Here is a 19,623-nt window from a genome sequence, read left to right as displayed (position 1 = left end):
AAGGGCAAATTGAGCCTGATGAATCTCGTGGCCTTCTATGATGGGGTTACAGTGTTGGTGGGTAAGGGAAGAGCAACTGATGTCATCTACCTGGACTTGTGCAAAGCATTTGACACTCTCCCACATGACATCCTTGTCTCTAAATTGGAGAGACATGGATTTCACAAATGGACCACTCAGTGAATAAGGAACTGGCTGGATGGTTGAACTCAGAGAGTTACAGTCAACAGCTCGATGTCCAAGTGGAGAGCAGTGACAAGTGGTGTTCCTCAGGGGTCAGTGTGGGGACTGGCACTGTTTAACATCTTGGTTGGAGACATGGACAGTGGGATCGAGTGCACCCTCAGCAAGTTTGCTGATGACACCAAGCTGTGTGGTGCGGTCAATGTGCTGGAGGGAAGGGATGTGCCATCCCGAGGGACCTGGACAGGCTGGAGAGGTGGGCCTGTGCAAACTTCATGGAGTTCAACAAGGCCAAGTGCAAGGTCCTGCACATGGGTCAGGGCAATCCCTGGCACAAATACAGGCTGGGGGATGAGTGGATTGAGAGAAGCCCTGAGGAGAGAAATTGGAGGTACTGGCAGATGGAAAACTGACTATCAGCCAGCAATGTGTGCTCACAAACCAGAAAGCCAACCTTATCCTGGGCTGCATCAAGAAAAGCGTGGCTAGCAGGTTGAGGGAGGAGTTTTCAGCCCCTCTACTGTGCTCTCATGAGACCCCATGTAGAGTACCGTGTCTAGTTCTGGGGCCCCCAACATAAGAAGGACATAGACCTGCTGGAGCGGATTTAGAGGAGGCCATGAAGATGATCAGGGGGCTGGAGCACCTCCCCTATGAGGGCAGGCTGAGAGAGTTGGGGTTGTTCAGCCTGGAGAAGAGAAGGCTCTGGGGAGACCGTATAGAACCTCCCAGTACCTGAAGGACGTCTACAGGAAGGATGGAGAGGGATTTTTTACCAGGGCATGTAGTGATAGGATAAGTGGTAATGGTTTTAAACTAAAGCAGGTAGCTTTTAGATTAGCTATGAGGAAAGAATTCTTCCCTGTGAGGGTGGTGAGACACTGGCACAGGTTTCCCAGAGAAGCTGTGGCTGCCCCCTCCCTGGCAGTGTTCCAGGCCAGGCTGGACGGGGCTTGGAGCAACCTCGTGTAATGGAAGGTGTCCTTACCCATGGCAGGGGGGTTGGAACTAGATCATCTTTAAGATCTCATCCAACCCAACCCATTCTATGATTCTACATTTTTCTCAAAACTGTAGATTTATATATTTCTTCCTTCAGTGGTTTATTTTCTCTAGAAGATGCTGATTTTAGTTTTGCATCCGTATCAAGGGCATTATTTTCCATATCTGAAATTTCTTATTTTACTTACAAAGGTGTCTCTCCATTCTGTGCAGCCCCAAATTTCTGAATTAAAGGTACATTTTCAGAATATGGAAGAGTAAAATACAGTTTTGTGAAACTTCTGTCTTTTTGTTACTTTTGAGGTATACCTTTTTACTAGTGTACACTGCATCAGTCCCTGTGACTTTTGACTGTCCTCATTTGCCACTCTTACTAACCTTTGTCTGCAAATTTATTTTGCCATGAATTTGTTTTTACTTGTGAGTAAATATGCCTGACGATAGTCCATAAATCCAGCCAGGAGCCTTTCCAGCCAGCAGTCGCTTCCCTTTGGTTACTCTGAGATCCATTGGTCAAACGATTCTTCATCTGCTTTACTGATGTCATATTACTGTTCTACAGTACAGATTTCTGAAACAGAACTAACCAGCATGTAGACATTCAGATCTTCCTGCTTTTCCTATAAATAAAATTTTATGTTATTGTCAATCAAGTTGAATTATGAGCAAGTTGTATCTTCTTTCAGTCACAAGATTTGTGTGGAGTGACACAAAGATTGACTTTGCTGAAAGCTCATAGTGTAAGGAAACTTTAAGCTATATTTTATTGTAAAATACTTCACTTTGCTTTGCATTTAGTCTTGGTTTAAGTATTTCTTATAAGCTGTAGCTTTTGGGCTCTTGGATTGATGGTATTTGCTGTTATTTCAGAGGCAAGTAATACCTCTTAAATTTTGTGTTTTGAGTAAGTACCATCATGAAGCTGTCCTTTGTGTCCCATAAGAGCTTGATAACATTTGAGCCCTAGTGCATACATGTTTGTACTTACTAGCACTTACTTATTATTAGGAACTGGGCTAAGGAAGCCTCATTGCAATAATTACAGCCCTTTCTTTGCTCTTATCTGCTGATTTCTAATGGAGAGGAAAATCCTGTGAGCAAAGGAAGAAGAGGGTGAGAATATTTTAAGCACATGCAGTAAACAATGTTGTTTGCTTAGGCAGAAGTTACTTCCTAAACACTGGGCATTTACTGGTGGTTTTATTCCATTAAGCACTACTCCTTAATGGCTTTTTGTTTTCCTTTCTTTGGTATTTCTCCAACTAACATGAGGGTTTCTGGGGAGGGAAAGGAGAAGGAGGTGGCAAATTTCTGGGGAGTCCCTGGAAACAGAGTGCAGCTGAGAGAAGGTGACTGAGAAGGGTGGAAGAGAAACACTGAAGACATGGCCATGGAATAGGGCAGACAGGCCAGAACAGATGGGAGCCCGTGGATGGAGCCATGTTTCACTTTGTGAGTGAAGAACACAGTATCTGACCTATCTGTGCCTTTCAAGCTACTGTCAGAAATTGTTGCTAGCAGGGCAACTTCACTGCATCTGCAGAGCAGTGTCAGGAGCATGCACTGTAGCAGCAATCCTGGCTCCTGTGGCAGTTTAAATTGTCTCACTTGGGATTTTAAAAATTGTGGGATTGACTGCACATCTCTCGCCTGTATTTGCTTTGTTTATAGTTCCTTTCTACTGCTGACTTTTTGAGACCCTCAGAATAGAATAATTTTATGAATCAGTTTCTGCTGCACTTCTGGTGGCTACACCTTACTATAAAGTACTGCTTTATTTTCTACAGGCTTTCTAATGGAAGGTACCTGACTCTGGGTGCTGTTGTGACAGGTATCAGAGGCTGAGCATAGGTCAAAACAAAACACCAGAACTTCTGAAATGTTTCCCTGTGACACCAGGTCCTCTGTCTTCTTAATCTGTGTTTCTGAACATCCCTTAGCCATTAAAAAGCGCAAATAATATAACTGCTGATATGACTGACATGCTGTACCAGCAGAAGAACCATTGAAACACTGGTGGACGAGCCCTGCAGCTGGAAGTTGATGAATCTGAAAGAGCAGAATTGATGAAATGTCTGTGACATCACATTTCAGTACGCAGAAATTTATTACAGGTAAAAAGTGTAACTATGAAGCATGTCATTAATGAGAAGGTAACATAGGAAGACTACAAGGATGTTGCAAGGTTATGTATGAGAAAATGAGAAGGGCCAAAGCCCAACTAGAACTTAATTCAGCTACTGCCATAAAAGACAATAAAAAATGTTTCTATAAATACATCAGCAGTGAAGCGAGGGCTAAGGAGAATCTCCATCCTTTAGTGGATGCAGGGGGAAACATCATGACAACGAATGAGGAGAAGGCTGAGATACTTAATGCCTTCCTTGCCTCAGTCTTTAATAGTAAGACCAATTGTTCAGGGTACCCAGCGCCCTGAGTGGGAAGACAGGGATGAAGAGCAGAATGAAGACCCCATAATCCACCTGCTACACCAGTTAAACACACAAGTCTGTGGGGCCAGATGGGATCCACCCAAGGATACTGAGGGAGCTGGTGGAGGTGCTCACCAAGCCACTTCCCATCATTTATCAGCAGTCCTGACAGACTGGGGAGGTCCCAGTTGACTGGAGCTTAGCAAACGTGACATCTCTCTACCAGAAGGGCTGGAAGGAGGATCCCAGGGAACTACAGGCCTGTCAGTCTGACCTCAGTGCTGGAGAAGGTTATGGAGCAGACCATCTTGAGTGTCATCACATGTACAGGAGAACCAGGTGATCAGGCCCAGTCAGCATGGGTTTATGAAAGGCAGGTCCTGCTTGACTAACCTGATCTCCTTCTATGACAAGGTGATCTGCTTAGAGGGTAAGGGTGAGGCTGGGATTGTTGTTTACTTTAGTAAGGCCTTTGACACCATTTCCCACAGCCTTCTGTTGGAGAAACTGGCTCTTCATGGCTTGGATGGATATACTGTTCACTGGGTAAAAATTGGCTGAATAACCAGACCTAAAGACTGGTGGTGAATGGGGTTAAATCCAGTTGGCAGCCAGTCACAAGAGGTGTTCCCCAAGGCTCAGTATTGGGGTCAGTTCTGATTAATACCTTTGATCAATGGTCTCAATGAGGGGATTGAGTGCACTCTCAATAGATTCGCAGAGGACACCAAGTTGGGTGGGAGTGTTCATCTGCTTGAAGGTAGGAAAGCTCTACAGAGGGATCTGGACAGGCTGGATCAATGGGCTGAGGCCAATTGTATGACAATTGTATAAAATTGTATCAACAAGGCTCAGTGCCAAGTCCTGCACTTGGGTCACAACAATCCCATGTGAATCTACAGGCTTGGAGAAGAGTGACTGGAAAGGTGCCTGGTGGAAAAGGACCTGGGGGTGTTGGTCAACAGCTGGCTGAATATCAGCCAGCAGTGTGCCCGGGTAGCCAAGAAGGCCACCAGCATCCTGGCTTGTATCAGTGTGGCCATCAGGACTAGGGAAGTGATTGTCCCCCTGCATTTGGCACTGGTGAGCCTGCACCTTGAATACCATGTTTTGGGCCCCTCACTACAAGAAAGACATTGAGGTGCTGCAGCATGTCCAGAGAAGGGCATCAAAGCTGGTGAAGGGTCTAAAGCACAAGTGTTACCAGGAGCGGCTGAAGGAACTGGGTTTGCTAAGCCGGGAGAAAAGGAGGCTGAGGGGAGACCTTATTGCTTTCTACAACTACCTGAAAGGAGTTTGTAGTGAGGTGGGGGTCAGTATCTTCTCCCAAGTAACAAGAGGAAACAACCTCAAGTTGCATCAGGAAAGGTTTAGATTGAATATTAGGAACAATTTCTTCACTGAAAGGGTTTTCAAACATTGGAACAGGCTGCCCAGGAAAGTGGTGCAGTCACCATCCCTCAAGTTATTTAAAAGATGTGTAGATGTGGCACTTAGAGACATGGTTTAGTGGTGGACTTGGCAAGTGTTATGTTTAAGATTGGTCTCAGTGATCTTAAAGGTCTTTTCCAACCTAAATTATTCTGTGAATTTGGATGAAGGCTGAGGTACTTAACATCTTTGCCTTAGACTTTAGTGGTATGGTCTCTATGGCTACTGGTAGAATTTGGGGAAGGGTGGGTAGTACCCACCATAGAAGAGGACTGAGGACTGGTTAACCAGTTTAGTTAACAAGCAGCAGCCTCAGGGATGATACCAGGGCTGATAGTATTTAACATCTGTATTCCCTACAAACAATAGAAACCAAATAAAATCTTGAGGAAGAAAATTAACTCTAGCTTTGTATATTCTGATGAAATACAACATTTATGTTTTGATATCTAAGGTAATGCAATTAGGGGGCTGAGGAAGAGGGTGATGTAATTTGTGCAGGGTGATCCAGTTTGGATACATAAATCTGGGTTGTTCTTGGAAAAAAAAAAAATAAATCCTTGAATTTTAGAACAAGCAGGGTTAATTTTTAATGCTCTGACTTGGAGTAGCCAAACCTAAAGGATTAAAGTGTTAATAATGAAATAAATTGAAAGGAAAATACAGAAAAATTCTAAGATTAATCAAAGATTATCTGAAGAGAAGATACAAGGAAACCCAATTCAAATTTCCTGATAAATCTTTTAATTTACCATCTGTAGAGGTCAGTATAACCTAAGGCATTAGGAATATAATTTTGTAGATTATTGGGAGTTATTTTACAGAGCTTCAGCGTACATCTTTTGCACAGGTTTGGACACTTTGACCATGAGGTAAGCTGCATGTTAATTTGTAGAGACATTTTTAAAGTGAAACTAAGTTGGCAGAGGCCAGCTGAGTATGTGACTGAGGGAAGGGTTTTTAGTTTTGGTTTAAAGTATTATTTGTAGTGCCAAACCTGAGAGTAGAGGGCTTCACACAAGAGCTTTTCTGACTTGAAAATACTTTTTTTAATGATGGGAGAAAGGACACGTAACTGAATGCCTGAGAACATGGTAAGCCTTCTCAAGGAGACCTGTTGCAGGTCTTCACCACTTTGCTTGAATAGGAGTGTCTTTGCACAAGGTGTATTTTCATTTTGAGTCCAAGCACGCTGACTGGTAACTCCCTTCTAGTATTTCTATTGCACTGAGTGCATCATACTTAGTGTTTTGTTTCAAGTTGTACATCATTGCAAGAATTTTTGAGGCACATTTATTAACTGTAAAATGAATTAAACACTACAAATTAGCTAAATTCTGTATGAGTAGAAAACATGCAGGTTAATTATGTTCAGTAACTGGGTTTCCCTTACTAGAAATGTGAAGTTGTCTGATGTCTAGGACATGACTGAGTAGTGTTTATACAGCAGTAGCTGAACAAATGAAAAGGACAGGGCCTGCAGTTACTTTGAGTTTCCTTGGAAATCTACATTTCAATGGGATATTATTTTAATATGAAGAGATACTAGGTTTTTGTGCACGTTTCTTGTAATGAAGCCTACACTAGTATACCAGCTTACTGGTTCTCTCCCAACAAACACATGCCTGGAAGCCCTGCAGAACCCTTGCAGCATATAATTACTGCCATTGGAAGAGTCCTGGAGCCTCAAAGGAGAAACAGAGCATATTGTGTTAGCTCTACTTCCACCTTTTTGACAGCTTTTTCTATCAATTTTGTTTGTGTTTACTTCTCTTCAGACTGCATGGAAGGAATGTAGGAGCTCACTTGGTATTTTATTCATACGCTCTTAAATTTTCAATGTGGGAAGTGGCAGCTATGCATTAGGCATCTGTATAATGAGAGTAGCTGAAGAAATTCTGCCGGTCTCGAAAATACAAGCATATGTCAAAAGACTCCTGATCTGTGGGTTAGTGGTAACAACTGTGACTACGATATGGAACCATCACTTTCAAGTGAGACTAGTATTGTGTTGGCAATAATATTTAATTATTGCATGATATGCTGTGTGTTTTCGAAATGGTATGCGAAGGTAAATGGAAGGGTTGACTGTAACATTAGGCTGAAATAACATTCATCACTGTACAGCAAATCCATTTCAATGAAGCATGTCACAGACTCTTTTGAATTGCCCCTGAGATGCAATTTCTCAATGTATTCATTTGAATTTCACTCAGTCATTCAAATCTGTTGCCAATGGTTATTTCAAGTTAGTATTATGGGAGAATAAAGGAATAACCATCTTTCTTTTTATATATCTTATGCTGTCTTATTTTTCTGTTCATGGATAGTAAAAATGTAAATATAGTTAGTGCACATATTTGTGTATGCTACATTTTAGGGAAGAGTTACTAATAAATTTTGCCAAGAGGCATCAGTCACTTGAGAACTTATGTTCTATTCTTTCAAAAATTATGCTTACTTTTAAATTTTGATTTTCATTAGATGTGTCTTAGATATCTGGTTATCACTCTTGAAAATCAGGTCATTTTCTGCATGGCTAAGCCATACAACTAAATCTTTATTTTGGACGTCCTTTAAAAAAATCTTCACCTTGTTGCGCATGTAGAGTGTGCTTAGCTTTGTTGCATTCAGCCAGTGTCCAGTCTTTGTTGTGTTCTTGCATTATCAACTTCACTAATTTAAAAACCCTGTTAATGATTTCCCAGTGTTTCTTGGTAATGTTTATTCAGCTATATTCTTGGAATAAAATCTCATCTAGGTGTCATAGAATCATAGAATGGTTTGGCTTGGAAGGGACATTAAAGATCACCTAGTCCCAACCCCCCTGCCATGGGCAGGGACACCTTCCACTAGACCAGGTTGCTCCAAGCCCCGTCCAGCCTGGCCTGGAACACTGCCAGGGAGGGGGCAGCCACAGCTGCTCTGGGCAACATCTTCCAGTGTCTCACCACCCCCACAGGGAAGCATTTCTTCCTTACATCTTTATTCAGCTTTATTCATCTTTTTTGCTATAGTCTTCATCACACTTTTTCGCTGAAAAAATTAGAAGTGAAATCTGGAAGTTGTGACTTTCATTTTAGAATCAAGTATAAATGTACCTTTCTTTCCTTTAAACACTGGACAGGACTGTTATCAATGGGCAAAGGATTATCATCTTCATACGTTAGATTTATGCATATGTAATTTTTTTAAATTTTACCTTCTGATTTGTATCTTTTTTGTACAAAGCTAAATTCTGTGCTAAATGCATCCCCGCAAACAAACAAAAAACCTCGTGTAACATTACCACAATTGATGAGGTATTTTTGTCAGATAGTTATATATATGATTCTGATGACCTCCTTACTTGTGCTGTGAATGTCATTTGAAGCTGGCACATCTGTGAAGATAGACAGTACCTGTACAGAGGGAGGGGGAGACCTGTGTGACTGATACATGTTAGTAGTGCATACATACCACTACACAGAGGGGCAGAGCAGAAAACTTCAAAGGGGTCCTAAATTTTTCCCTTTGACTGCAGCTGCACACCATTAATGGTGGTGATGGAACTGTCTTGTATCCACTGCATTACCTTCATTTCTGCTTTTCTGTGTAGAGTTCATACTGTTCCAGTTGCTCTGGCACAATACAATTATTTCTTTTCATAAGGAAGCTGAGATTGGCAGTGGATTCTGTACCTGCCACCTACTCTGCATCTGCGGCCGTCAGAGATCATACTGACATTCTTAAAATTTTTACTCTCTCATTGTCAGAAGCTTGTTGAAGGTCTTCCAGGGGGATGCTTGAAAATTCAGATTGAATGGGAAGCCTGCATGAGGACTGTAATTTAAACTAGAAGCATTCATTATCTTCTGTAAGAGTTTTTGAAATCGTAGTTTTACTAACTTTGAGCATAGTGTGAGGCATATGTATTCTCTTATTTAATGGAAGGAAGGAGAAATTTCAGATTAAATGCTATTTATTTAATATAGTATGAGGGCATTTGGCAACATGGTCAAGGACTCTTGATAGGGAAGTAGCTCAGTTTCATTTCAAATGGGTATACATTTTCACCTCATCTGTCCTTTGATATTCAATTTTAAATTAAATTATTCAAGCTTTTCTTTTCATCTGCATTCTAATCCTTCAGACTCTGCATTTACCACTAATAAGTTTTCATGGTTTCTTGAACATGTCATTAGCATCTGCTTTGCTGTGCTGTTGATGTGATATGTGTTTGTCTCAAAAGATTATGTTCTTTTAACATAAACAGATCAGTTCAGATGCATTTTACCTTACCTTTAGTGTTGGGAGTAGCTATAAAATTCAGTTATGGAAGAAAAGTCCTTCCCCCTGGGAATACAGAGGGAAGGTTAAGACACCAGCATGGATCAAGACCTTAATATTGTTTGAAGTTTCCTGAATTTAGCTCTTTATTCTCAGCCACCTGTTTTTTAACCTGTTTAAAGTTCCTTATAAATTGCTTCCTGCTTGCAGTAGCATCCTTCTGGCTTACAATATCATTGTGGAAAAACTTCACATTCTCTTGAAAAATATCTTTACTGTCTTGCCCACCTTGGAGTACTCACAAGCTTCTGCTGGAATGCTACAGATTGTCTTGGATACCACAAGTGACCAAATCAACAGGAAGGTTTCTGTTTAGGAATTACTATTAGGCTAAATTACTTTCTGAGGCTCTTCAATATTGTATTTTTACCACTCAGATTCTGTTCAGATACGAAGAAGTCAGATGAGAATATGTATATACCATTCTCTCCTACTTTCTTTAAGATGTCCCATCACCACAACAACAAAATAATTTCTTTTGCAATGATTAGGCATTATGAGAATTTTTTATTATTTTATGGCTGTCAAGAAGCAAAAGAGATTAATATCTTAATTAAAAAAAAAAATAAAATCCGTCAGGTCCATGAATTTCCACCTCTCATAACCCAAGATATATCTGGTCTGATTTAGCAAGAACTGTTGATGAAGCAAAATGGGAAAAGCAGAATTCCTCCCTGCAATATGGACCTTTTTTGGTAACTCAGAAGCTGCAAGGAAACTGTCAGCTTGTTTCTGTCCTCTACCTAACCCTTTATGTAAATATTGCCAACATTGGACCTTCCAGGAAGTACATGGCTAATTCAAAAAACTTTTCTTCTAACTTCAAGCTCTTTCTGATGAAGTGGGCTTTATAATAGTGCTTCAAATTACCAGTGCACTACCACTGAACTAAGTCTTTCCTTCTGGTTTCCTAAGCTAGCAATACCAATGTAACTGGGAACTAACAAAAATAATCTCAAATAAATTAATGGGGGGGTGTGTGCAAACCCTAGACCTTCCCAACATGATAGGAAGGAACAGGAAACCTGAAAATGAATTTATGTTTAAAACAATTAAGCTTTGTACTGATACCGGAAAGCCGGTTGAAGAAAAACTCTCTAAGACTCAGAGCTTTAGAAAGCAGGCATTCTTTATTGCAGCGCTGGGTGCACGGGGTATCACTCCTCCACAAGCGTGCACACCAAGCCCCTTAGATTTACCACTTAAATGCAGGTACCTTATACATAATCATAGGATTGCACAACACAAACATACATATTTACTATTAAGGTGTGGTTAGTCAAAAAAACTTTATCAGCAGTTTTAAAACAACCATGTCACTCTTGCGCCTGCGCATCGCCTCCAGGTGGTGGTCTTCGGGGGTCTTCAGAAGGAAGGCCAGTAGTCTTCCTTGTCACCTTTTCCCCAGTTTCGAAATCGCCAACCCCTAAAAGCCAGACCCCTCTGACTAAATCCTTTGTTGCCCACCTTACCTCGTGTGATGTCCGTTATCTTTTGTTGCCAGGGCCTGGGCCTAATCCTTTGTGTCATACAATGCACATTATCTTCTGTCGCCATGGTTCCACATCTTCTGTCCTTGGGACCTTTGTCTGTGTTTATGCGAGTTTCTTTCTTCATTCCTACAGCTCAGAAACTCCTTAGCTTAAACAGACAACTCTTAGGCCTACTACAACCATCTTACTAGTTATGTACCAAATTTCTTAACATTTCATATATCGGTACAGGCTATTACATTACACCTAAATGCCTTGTCAAGTAACCAAAAGTTAACGGTTTTACTGTCTGCAATTTGCCCTGATCAGTCAAAATAAATAAAAACATGGTTTTTGAAGTGAAATGTATAGTTCCCACTTCAGCTAATATCTGTCACTATAAACCCAATCTAGGTTTTTTCAGAGATTTCACAGCAGACATGGCTGTTGCAAGAGGTCTTCAGGAGAAAATGTTTATTTTCATGACAGACTGCATATTGCATGCAAATTGTTCCAATAAAACAGTCTGATTTATGTCAGGTGCAGTTAAATATGCTATTAAAATTTAGGAGAAACAGAAATTGCTTGTTGCATGCAAATATGCAGTTTTTATAAATATCAGAACTGTTTTGATCTGCATGCTTATCCGAGACAAAAAGGGACAAAATGTCTTTTGGAAATCACCTTTTAGTCTCAAGCATTTTAATTCAGATTTAGAAAGCACCTGTCCCCTGTGGCAGTATGGTAGAAAGTAGAAGTTGTGGGAATTTGGTAGATGCGCTGAGAGCGATGTAAGGCTCTTATGCTTTGAATATTCCTCAAAATAAAAGCATGTAGTTACTTGGCTAGTTGGAGTTAATGCTTAATTGACTTGCTTTACCAGAATATGTCTGCCTAAAGAGGAGGAGCAGATGTAGCAGTTTAAAGGTCCCCAAGTCCTTCTCTTCAGCTTAACTTGCATTTTCCTGCTTCTGTGTATACAAGGGGATGGAGTGTTTTCTTTCAGTACTGTATGACAGCTTCTCCAGCAGATTTGTCGTTGTCCTTCATCAGCACTTCTTCAGGTATTTCCTAGTTGTTATAGGTCTTCACTAGTTAATAGAACTAAAAGGCCTGATAAATGAACTATTGGCATTGCCAGAACAGGTGTATTGATAGCATAATCCTCAATTCAAACATATACTGAGTTATTAGGGAGATAATCCATTGCCTTCAGCTACTCTGCGTTATCTGGTCAGTGAGCTTCTGTCAGGCAGTTGAGAGGTCACTGCAGTCTCTGTAAGAGCTCTGTATTTCCAGATAGGATGGAGAATGTTCTGAGCAGTGCAAGGAAGTTAAGGACAGAGGTAAGTCCTCTCATCCCTTTCAGGTTTGTAAGTGCAAAGAAATATTTAGTGGTAATGTTAATTAATGTGATTAGTATTAAATATTAATCTGACCTGAGAAATTCCAAAGTGGTTGTTTATAGATAGAGGAAGATGTGTTTTATTCTTCACTGTGCAAATGCAAGAAAATACAGGTTTTGGGGTGGGGTGTGTATATTTCCTTCATTATGATCAAGAGACCACAGTGATTGTGAGACCAATAAGTTGCTGGCCTGGCAGGTTAAATGAAACAAGTCTTTTCCATATGTTTTATATCATGGACCATAGTACTGATAGTAGCAAAGGTACTGAATCACATAGCTAATAAGAGGAAGCATAATAGAAAAGCTTTATACTAGAAAGTTTTCCAGTCATTTAACCATATACTTTTAGGTTTTATATATAAAATATCATACATTGTATTACTGTCCATAATTTATTTTAATTACAGATAATACCTAGTCAAAAGACAGCAAATACAAAACACTTGAGACAGAAATTAATTTAATCTATACATTTCCTTGCCTCACGTCTCCTACTAACCTCTTGTATCATTCAGGTCCCCCTTCTGCCCTCCTCAGCAACTCTGGAGTAGCATATGAGGTTGTTGCCTTGTTTGGTTTTTTGGGGTCTAGTGATTGCTGTCTAAAAATGTTTACTCTGCTCATACTGATAGAACTTTGTACTTAAGGTCATTTCCCATCAGAAGTGTGCCAAGTCTGGACCTCTTACCTTTCAGGATCAGATGCATCCTGTTAGAGGTGGTGGGAGCAGGCAGGGGTTGAATGCTGTAGCATTATGGAAAGTAAGAACAGAGGTAGCTGAACACCAAGCCGTAATATAGCTGCAGTGATAACAGGTGTAATTCTGACACTCTTTAAGAGAACAGAGAGCCACAGAGGCAGAAATTATTGCTTGGTTTGAGGGACTATCAGAAGTGAATACTGATCCACCTTAATTTATTTGCCCGTGTTCTGAAATTACATCTGCAGACATCTAGAATAGAACAGAAAGTTAGGTTTGTGCTGATACAGTGATATGAGCCATGGCTTTATAAACTGGCAGATAGAGAATGCTTAGATGTTCTTGTTGCTGCATTTCATAAGCAGAGTTTCTTTTGAGGAAGTAATGACATCTCTATCAGTGGAATGAACACTTTGCTTTTCTAATGTCAGAATAACTAGAACTAAATTCATCACTCCTCAGTGTAGGGGCTTCCATTAACCCAATGGTACTACTCAGGTTTAAGTTACACCCCAGGGCACCAGACATGGCAGTGGATCCTTATTCTACTCATCATTCTTCTCCTATTTACATCATACAAAGCCTGGAATGAGACAGCTGGTTTTGCTCTGGTGAAGCTATGTTAGCATTTGAATACAGTAGCGATGAAATAGGTGGGCTTTCTGTGCAGGAAAGGTGAATATCTTGTGCTGTCATTGCAGCCAATATATTCTTTAAAAAAAAAAAAAATTGTAAAAATGTTACATTTCTATTAAAAATCTATTTTTAGGGTAAGATGGTGAAAGGAATGGGGGGTGCCATGGACCTCGTATCCAGTGCGCAGACCAAAGTGGTTGTCACCATGGAGCACTCAGCCAAGGTAAGGCTCTGCTGCTTCTTTCTAAATAAGTGTTTTGTACCAAAAACAGAAGGAAAAAGTAGGACAACTTACATTCATTCTGCTACTTTGTGAGATTTTGACAGTTTTGCTGTTGGTTATTGTGGAGGTACAACAGAGGGCTAGGTTAGTGTGGTTCCTTTCCTTTTGTAAGTGAATCATTTACCATGGAAAAAAATGAAATATTAACTTGATGTTTAAAAGCTGCACACATTTTTTAGTTGCTTCATGCAAATTTAATGTGTGACAATTGCCAGAGCTATAGTAAATGCTGCCCCAGAGGTTTTACTCTTCGCCTCAGAATAATTTGAAAAATGAGGTTCCCCATGGTTAGATACTTGCTATGATGGAAAAATATTTACCTTTGAAGTTGCCAGTCAAATTGGTTCTGAGAGCTTAATAGAATAGAGCTTTTGGGCATAATGAGATGCAAGCTGCCTTACATCACTATGTGACAGAGGTTAATCCAGAGACTTCTTTGTGGTGGGAGATTATAGATCTAAACAGTCTCACACCACAGAAGGTCATAGGAAACTTGACTTTTGAAACTCCTAGAACTGAGCTGTCCAAACTATGGGAAAATGTACTGAAGGACAAAAATCTCTGTTTTCAGGGAACTATATGTTGTGTCTGCAGTAAGAATTAGTTGTGTATCATTCAGGATAATATCCCTGTTAGAATGCATATGGGCAAGCATAAGGAATTTGCATGGTAAACAATAGTAAATATGTGAATATGAAAGCTAAATATATTGTGTGTTTTTAAATGCAATTTGAAGAACGAATTTTCACCTTAAAATGTTGAAAAATACAGTAGTTTCAGAGTTTATACCTAGCTGTGATCTCAAGGGGCACATTTTCAGTTAGAGCTGAGCCTGACCCAGTAGTTTCTGTGTGCATGTGTGTAAGTAAATGAAAGTAGAAAGTAAATTCATCTGTAAGACTCTCATCCCTATCACAGCCTCCCCAAAACTGCATACGTAATGACCCATTTGCTTAGACACATACTTAAGGTATTAATATGACCTGAGTAAATTTTTATGCTAAATTTTTAGTTACTGTGAAAATTGGTTAAGGCTCAGAGTCCACACACAGTGTAATTGTTCATGCCAGTTTTTCTCCAATATCTTTTTTCAGCACAGAGTGGGGGAGCTGTTTGCATGTTGTTTTTGTCAATAGGAGTACTGAAACCTGAAAAAGGTGGATACACAGATAGGTTCATTGTTACAAACAGTCCAGGCATGGACTTATTTTGGCATATGTATGCAGAACTTGGACTCTTATGTACATGGGATGCCTGGTGTGCACTTCTAGAGAGCCACTTATAGGCTTTCATAAATTATTTCTTCTGCTTTTGTGAGAAGGCATTCCAAAACTAAACTATGTACGTGATTTTTCATTTTATTCTTGTTTTAAAATGGAGGGTATTCTTGTCACTCTTATCTCTTACCTAGCCTCTTTTTGAGGTCTTCCAACTACTACTCCTTGTTTGCTCAAAAGTGAAGATGATGAAATATGGAGGTCTAATGTTTGGAAATCAAACACTGGTGTTACAGTTTTCAGTTGTTCCTCTTTTATTTTTTCCTTTTTTTTTTTTTTTTTTTTTAATACACAAGCAAATAGAGGACACATGAGACCAGTGCTGAAAGTCAGAAGTCTTTTATTGGGGTGACTGCTTCTTACAGATCTGATTTTATTTTCACAGCTTTTAAATTCTTTACACCAAAGATTTTCTCACAAACTTATTTTATCTGTATCTGTGCATCAGAGGTGCAATCTTTCATCCTGCTCAAAGCCCAGTGTGCCACTGAATGAAAGAAATGTCTGCATGTACTCTGACAGTCTGTTGTGTCTGCTGGATTTTTAGTATAGGGATATTTTTGTCATCTTATTCTCCAAATAAATAAGAAATCTGTCATTAGATGCCAAAGTCTCCTGTAAATCAACAGCTGTCAAGGTTTGATGGATGGAAATACAGTGAAAGGCATGCAGTACCTTCAATGGACATATTAAAGAGTTGCTGTAATAGGTAGTTCTTGCAGTCAGTTTTGTCTGGTTTATGATCTTATGAAGGATATTTTAATCCCTTTTAAGTATTTTTGTATAGTAGTAATAGTTTGTTGAACATCAAGTTTTGTAAGAGTTTAAAAGTGCATTGTCCTTTCAGTGCACTTGTTGCAGTTTTTAAATGTAGTAGGCTGAGTCCTTGCTGTACAGGCAAAATATAATTTACACTTGATTATGAGGATGAAACTAGCATCTTAACTCTCAAATACTCAAAGAATTATCCTCTTTTAAAACTATGATATGAAGTATATTACAAATGAAACTAAATATGCTGTGCCCAGAATTATTTACATTTTTAATTACTTAAATTTTTACATGTAATGAAAACCAAAAGGTACAGAAAGAAGATGACAGAACATGAAATGAGTTTTGTAGAAGAGTCTTCAGCTTAAGAAATGCTGTTGAGGAAGGGTAACATAGAAATATGCAAAATAATAAGGGCATGGAGAAGATGAATGCAGAATGGTGGGTCACGGCCTTATAAAAGAAGTAGGAGAAGCCAACTGAACTTAGAACCAGAATGTTTAAAACGGCAAGAACCATTTTTCACAGCCAGCTAATGAAGTTGTGGATGATCGGCAGGATGATGCAGAAGTTCAAAGAATTAAGTCTACATAAAAGTGACTAAACTGTTTTATGAGGTTAAGTTAATCAGTGACGATTAAATAGCATTGCCCAGAAGCAGTCTCTAGCTCAGGAAATCTATACATCACAGCATGTCAGGAAGAAGGAGGGCACACCTGTGGAAGGATGGCTCAATTTTTGCTCCATATGCTTAAGCTGCTGTGAAACACTTGGCAAATGGACCTTAAGTCTATGGTATTTCTTATGGTATTCATTATGGCATTTCTTAGTGTATTTTTTGCTAAATTACTTTTTTGTTTATAAACATGAAAAAGAAAAAAAAGAATGTAAGGTTGTTATTTAATCTCTAAATAGCTACTGTTCATCTGTGCCTAATCTGCTAAATGATGCCTAAGAGAAATAAAAGTCAAGTTCTTACCCCCATACCATCACTGACATGTTTTGCAAAACATATTAAAGTAATGGCTGGTAATTGTTCTGTGTTGTGAAATGAGTTGTCTACACCATTCAGAAAAATAGAATGGAAACTAGTTTTAAGCATTTGATTTGGATGTGACTGAAACATGGAGCACTGAATTAAAAAGTCCTTTCTATCATTGTGAATAGTTTTAATTTTAAAGTGTTGTTGAAGATTAAGGACATTTTTGTTCCTCAACAACAGATTTTTTTACTTAAAACAGTCTGAAACACCTTAAGGTTTTATGTATCTACACAACAGTCTTTTTGTTTATCTGAACAAATCCCGTATAAACTCAGATGGTAAGAATTCATGCAGTTCCATTTTGATTCTTGTTCTGATAGTGCCCTGATGGATGTCTTCAAAAAGTTGCCTGTAATGCTAACTGGTAATACAATAATTTTTCAGCCCAAGTGTTAAGAAGCTGGAAAGTATCAGTTCTTAGGGACACAGGAGCCATTCAAGCTGTCACCTCTGCAAGTCTATGTATTTTCATCTCAATTGGGTACCAAGAAGAGACACTTCATTTCATACAGCTGAGAAGTATACCTGATATGTTGCTGCAGATATTACAAACAGCACAGATTAATCTTGGCTCTTGGGCAAACTATGCGGGAAGGTCCTCCAGGTGGACACGATACAAATAGATCAACTGAAAGTAACACTGTCGCAAGTCATTATTTTCATTAAGAGTGAGTGAGTTTCATCAGAGTAGTTGCCTTGATACCAGATGTGGATCTTGCCAGTATAATTAGAATTAGAATGAAGAAATAGTTCTTCACAGAAAAAGATAAATTCTAAAGCACGTGTATTGCTCTTTTTGTTATCAGTCAGGAGTCAAACTGGCTGAGAGATGGTTCCTGGGTTTATATTAAGCCTTAAGGCAAACTGATGATTGTAAATTTTAAAAGTATTGTGTTCAAGTGGTTAAATGAGACATGTAATACTCTGAGAGTTTTGAAATGTATAACTAAAAATTGATAATTAGAGAAAAAACAAAAGCATGTGATAATGGGAGAAATGTTCACTTAATGCTACCTCTGTAAAACGCCTACAAATACTGTCTAAAAATGTAGTTATCCATCTCTTTTATGCCCATTCAGAGCTCTTGCAGCCTACATTCATTTAGCGGGATCTAAAGCTATTTGTGAATTCGTATTAAAAAAATTGAAGGAATAAAAGAAAGAAAAAAAAGAAGAAAAAAGAAACCCTCACCACCCAAACCTTACCTGTCCAGCTTCATGTCAGAAGCTATGTCTTCTCATTAGGTAATATTTTTCCCAGGATTTAGAGCAGCTTGATGCCCCAGAAAAATGAAGTGCCTTAAAGCAAATCCTATTTTCTGTGTATACATTCTTTTCTACTATATTTGCATGCTAATTTGTCCTATCTAAACCAGAGATAATGTAACTTCTGTGTAGCACTTGAGGATGAGCATATTGCACTCATCTCTTAGTCTGCTTTTGGGCTTTCCTAGAGAGATGGAGGGAATGGGAATTCAATGTGGGTAAAGAAACTGGATTTATTATTTTCAGAGTATGACTATGCACTTGAGCCCTGGGGCTTTGAAATGCCTGTGTGTATGGCTGATGTTGCACATACTGTTTTTGATAAAGTAGAAGACAGAGAAATGTCATGCCTGCAATGTCCTTCCCTAATTTTTGTCCTTTATGTGTCATCAGTGATGTTCCATGTATCTCTTATTCTCACATTGCAGCAGGAAAGACAGATTATTAAGCAGAAGTATGCAGAACTTCTAAACTCAGGAGCCCACTCAGTGGTACAGTGAGATTCTTATTAGTCATCTCCCTATATGTGGGATTTAAATAATAACTGTCCCAAATTGCCTGAGATGTAATCTGCCAAAGAAGTTAATTCAAAGAGCGTTCTGAGTACAGTGAATGTTTCAATAGTAGTGAATGGCTACATCTGTGATTTTCATGTACGTATTTGAAATCTGAGTAAGTTGTGTTGGTTTTGAAAATTAATGTTTGTCTGTGTATTGTTAAACACAGGGCAACGTCCATAAAATCTTGGAAAAGTGCAATTTACCACTTACTGGGAAACAATGTGTAAACCGCATCATTACTGAGAAGGTAAAGTACTTTTCTTGAATCCTTGACAATACTTTCCTCCTCTATCCCTAAGAAGGGACAACCCGTAGAAGTACTAAAGCTTCATAAAAATGAAGACTATATTCAGTACCTGTTGCCAGTGAAGGTCAGAGCTTCCCTTGGAGGTCAGTTCCAGAGGTCTGGGGGCTCATATTTTTCCTTTTAAAGCTTTCACCGTTGACATTTAGCATACTGGACCATATTCTTAGACACCTTCAGAACAAAGGTGCCATGCATGAGAAGTATGCAGAGTGTGTATCTCCTTATTTTTCCCAAGGTATTTCTGAAAATTTGCTGTGTGAGATGCAAATCTTCAAATACAGCTGTCATCACAGCTCGTTGTTTTTTCCAGCAGAGCAACAACTGTGTAGCATGTGTATGTCAGACAGTTGGCTTCTTCTTTGGCATATACTGCAGACTCTTTTGGAGAAACACAACCAGTAGCTGTAGAAAGGATTTAGTTCTTTTGTCCTTACTTGATTCCATTTGTGAGGCAATTTACTCTCTGTGGGTACCTGATACTGCTGGTGCTCAAAGTACATTAGTGGATCTTCTCAGCGAAGGATA

General features: G+C 39.2%; 1 protein-coding gene across 2 annotated transcripts in view; it reads left to right on the top strand.

Moving 5' to 3' along the window:
• Positions 1-19,623, top strand: part of OXCT1 (3-oxoacid CoA-transferase 1) — a 100,431-nt gene that overhangs the window by 68,374 nt on the left and 12,434 nt on the right. For both annotated transcript variants that reach the window (XM_074933080.1, XM_074933079.1), the window contains exons 14-15: positions 13,727-13,816; positions 18,958-19,038. In XM_074933080.1, the coding sequence (XP_074789181.1) occupies positions 13,727-13,816; positions 18,958-19,038 (171 nt within the window). The remainder of the gene's footprint in view (positions 1-13,726; positions 13,817-18,957; positions 19,039-19,623) is intronic.

This window comes from Athene noctua, chromosome Z (assembly GCF_965140245.1).
Source record: "Athene noctua chromosome Z, bAthNoc1.hap1.1, whole genome shotgun sequence".
Lineage (NCBI taxonomy): Eukaryota > Metazoa > Chordata > Aves > Strigiformes > Strigidae > Athene > Athene noctua.
This window is presented reverse-complemented; position numbering and strand designations above follow the sequence as displayed.